General features: G+C 43.3%; 1 protein-coding gene across 1 annotated transcript; it reads left to right on the top strand.

Moving 5' to 3' along the window:
• The first annotated feature begins 1,241 nt into the window (after window positions 1–1,241).
• LOC138871986 (uncharacterized) lies at window positions 1,242–1,790 on the top strand. Its single transcript, XM_070149916.1, has 2 exons — window positions 1,242–1,485; window positions 1,606–1,790. Exons 1-2 carry the CDS (start codon window positions 1,242–1,244, stop codon window positions 1,788–1,790), a joined length of 429 nt encoding a protein of 142 aa, XP_070006017.1.
• The last annotated feature ends 1,409 nt before the right edge of the window (window positions 1,791–3,199 follow it).

Here is a 3,199-nt window from a genome sequence, read left to right as displayed (position 1 = left end):
TCCAAATTTGATGTCCGCACCATGGCATTCCAATTTGATGTTGGGACAACGGTTCTACATAAGATTGTCAGACAACGTGAAGAACATTGTTGATGCTTCAGCGGGTGGAGCATTCTTGAGTAAAACATGGAGAGAAGGTCAAGGTCTGCTTGACAAGATGATACAGAATTCAGGATGGATAACCAAAAATGCACCTATCACTCCAGTGGTGCACTCAGTGCCTTTAGATCCATCCAATTCAATGGCTGAAAATATGGCCACTTTATTGTCACAAATGAGCATACTCACCAAAAGGGTGCAAGAGTCAGGGCAAAAACAGCAGGTACATATTGTAGATACTACTAATGGGGGCTTGTCCACATCTTGCATTAGTCAGCCAATCGGTAATCAGTGGCCTACAGGACACGATCATCAGCACTACCCTGAAGATATGAACTATATGTCTAATTATGGAGGCCAGAGACAGGGTGGTCAGAATTGGGGTCAGCAAAATCAGCAATACAGGCCAGCCCAATCACAGTTCAACAGTGGAAACATGGGAGGTATGAAACCCCCCCAACAATATAGCACCTTACCAAAGGCCACAGGGATACAGTAATCAGAATCAATAGCAGGGGTATCACCCTCCTCAGCAGCAGTACAGTGGAAGGCAGGAAGATGGGTTTGCTAGACTTGAAGCAATGATGCAACAAGTCATTGGGTCTAATGCAAAGATTAGTGAAAGAGTAGATGCACATGACTCGGCGATCAAGAATATTGAAATGCAAATGGGCTAAATTTCGATGTCTCTAAACAATCGCCCTCATGGAACACTACCCGCAAATACCCAGGTAAATCCAAAAGATCAAGTCCTGAAGCAGTTGATGGCGGTGAGCTTACGTAATGGCAAAGATTTGGATGTAGAGTAAGAAAGGGCTCGAGAAGCCAGGGGAGCTGAGACACTTATATCAGTGCCCATAGAGTTGGATGAATCAATGAAACTAACAGAAGTGACAGCCCAGCCTGCCCAGGAAGAAGGTAACATTCAAATTGAGACCGAGAAAGAAGCTGAAATAGTACAGAAACCAGTGGTTGATGTAGCGGCTGATAAATATCAATCCCAAATAATTGGGAAGAAGAGACCTTCTGCACCCTTCCCTCAGAGGCTTGCTAAGTACCAAAAAGAGGAGCAATACAAGAAGTTCTTGGAAATGCTAAAACAAATCTAGGTAAACATTCCCTTAATTGATGCTTTGAAAGAGATGCCTGGGTATGCAAAAATGATGAAGGACTTAATGTCCCTAAAATTTGATTTTCAAGACTTAGCCACAGTTACTCTCACCCAGACCTGTAGTGCAGTGGTGACTAGACCAATTGCGGAAAAGCTATCTGACCCAGGGAGCTTTACAATCCCATGCACTATTGGTGATTGTGACTTTGCTAAAGTACTGTGTGATCTAGGGGCCAACATTAATCTTATGCCCCTGGCAATTTATAAAAGGCTGGGTATTGGAAGAGCTAGACCCACCTCTATATTGTTGTAGCTGGCTGACAAGACGGTAAAGCGACCCTCTGGTATTCTGGATGATGAGTTGATTTAGGTAGGGAAATTTGTGTTCCCTGCAGATTTTGTAATCTTAGATTGTAAAGTAGATGAAGAGATTCCCATAATTTTGGGAAGACCATTCCTGGCCACGGGGAGAGCTTTAATCGATTGTGAAACTGGGGAGTTAAAGTTGAGGTTGAACGATGAAGAAATAACATTCAACGTGCAGAAATCTATAAGGCGACCAAGTGAATTCGCCAATTGATCTTTTATAGATGTCGTGGAGGTAATTGTACCTTGTTGCGTGTCTGATGAACTTTAATGAGGTAAAGGGAGAAGAACTAGCTGGATGGGTAATGGAATTAGAAGGTAGAGGGTTCTGGGATAAAACACTTGAATTTGAGCCCTTGCACTTGGAGAACAGAGAAGCTCCTCCAGCCAAGCCATCAATCGAAGAACCACCAAAGTTGGAGTTAAAGCCATTGCCAGCCCATCTCAGGTATGAGTTTCTTGGACTTAACTCCACATTACCTGTTATTATTTCATCTAGTTTGCTAGATGTGCAGACTCAACAACTCTTGCAGGTACTTACGGAGTGCAAGACTGCTCTTGGGTGGACCATGGCAAACATAAAGGGAATCAGCCCCGCATACTGTATGCATAAAATTCTGCTGGAAGAAGGACAAAAACCTTCCAGAGAACACCAAAGAAGGCTGAACCCCAATATGAAAGAAGTGGTGAAGAAAGAGGTGATCAAGTGGTTAGATGTGGGAATCATTTTCCCAATTTCTGACAGTAGCTGAGTTAGCCCAGTTCAATGTGTACCAAAAAAAGGTGGCATGACGGTAGTTAAGAATGATAACAAGAATTGATTCCTACAAGAACCGTCACAGGATGGAGAATTTGTATGGATTATAGGAAGCTGAACTTGGCTACCCAGAAAGACCATTTCCCACTTCCTTTTATTGATCAGATGTTGGATAGATTGGCAGGAAGGTCACACTTCTGTTTTCTCGACAGATACTCGGGGTACAACCAGATTTTTATTGCCCCGGAGGATAGGGAAAAGACTTCATTCACTTGCCCTTACAGAGTGTTTGCCTTCAGGAGAATGCCATTTGGCCTTTGTAATGCACCTGCAACATTCCAACGGTGCATGATGGACATTTTTACAGATATGGTGGAGGACATTATGGAGGTCTTCATGGATGATTTCTCAATGGTGGGAAATTCGTTTGATGAATGCCTAGCAAATTTAACCCGTGTCCTAAAAAGGTGCTTCGAGACGAATCTAGTGCTAAATTGGGAGAAGTTCCATTTTATGGTACAAGAAGGAATTGTCTTGGGGCACTTAGTGTCGAGTAAAGGGATTGAGGTGGACAGAGCCAAAGTCGACATGATAGAAAAACTTCCACCTCCAACATCAGTCAAGGCTATTCGTAGCTTCCTGGGACATGCCGGCTTCTACCGGTGATTCATCAAGGATTTTTCCAAGATCGCAAATCCCCTATGTAAGTTGCTCAAAAAAGATAACCCATTTGTGTTTTCTGATGATTGCAGGTTAGCTTTTGAGGAACTGAAGAAGCGGCTAGTCACAGTACCGATTGTAGTTGCTCCCCACTAGGAGCAACCGTTTGAACTCATATGTGATGCTAGTGACTACGCTGTGGAAGC

The sequence above is a fragment of the Nicotiana sylvestris genome, chromosome 6, assembly GCF_000393655.2.
Source record: "Nicotiana sylvestris chromosome 6, ASM39365v2, whole genome shotgun sequence".
NCBI classification, from domain to species: Eukaryota; Viridiplantae; Streptophyta; class Magnoliopsida; order Solanales; family Solanaceae; genus Nicotiana; species Nicotiana sylvestris.
The sequence above is the reverse complement of the archived record's forward strand: the minus strand, read 5'-3'. Positions and strand labels throughout refer to the sequence as shown.

What these genes read in the sequence shown, in the direction of transcription:
- LOC138871986 (XM_070149916.1), top strand. Translation starts at nt 1,242, where the DNA reads ATGCCTGGGTATGCAAAAATGATGAAGGACTTAATGTCCCTAAAATTT. An exon ending in GGCAATTTATAAAAGGCTGG is followed by an intron (nt 1,486 to 1,605) that starts GTATTGGAAGAG and finishes TGTTCCCTGCAG; the next exon opens with ATTTTGTAATCTTAGATTGT.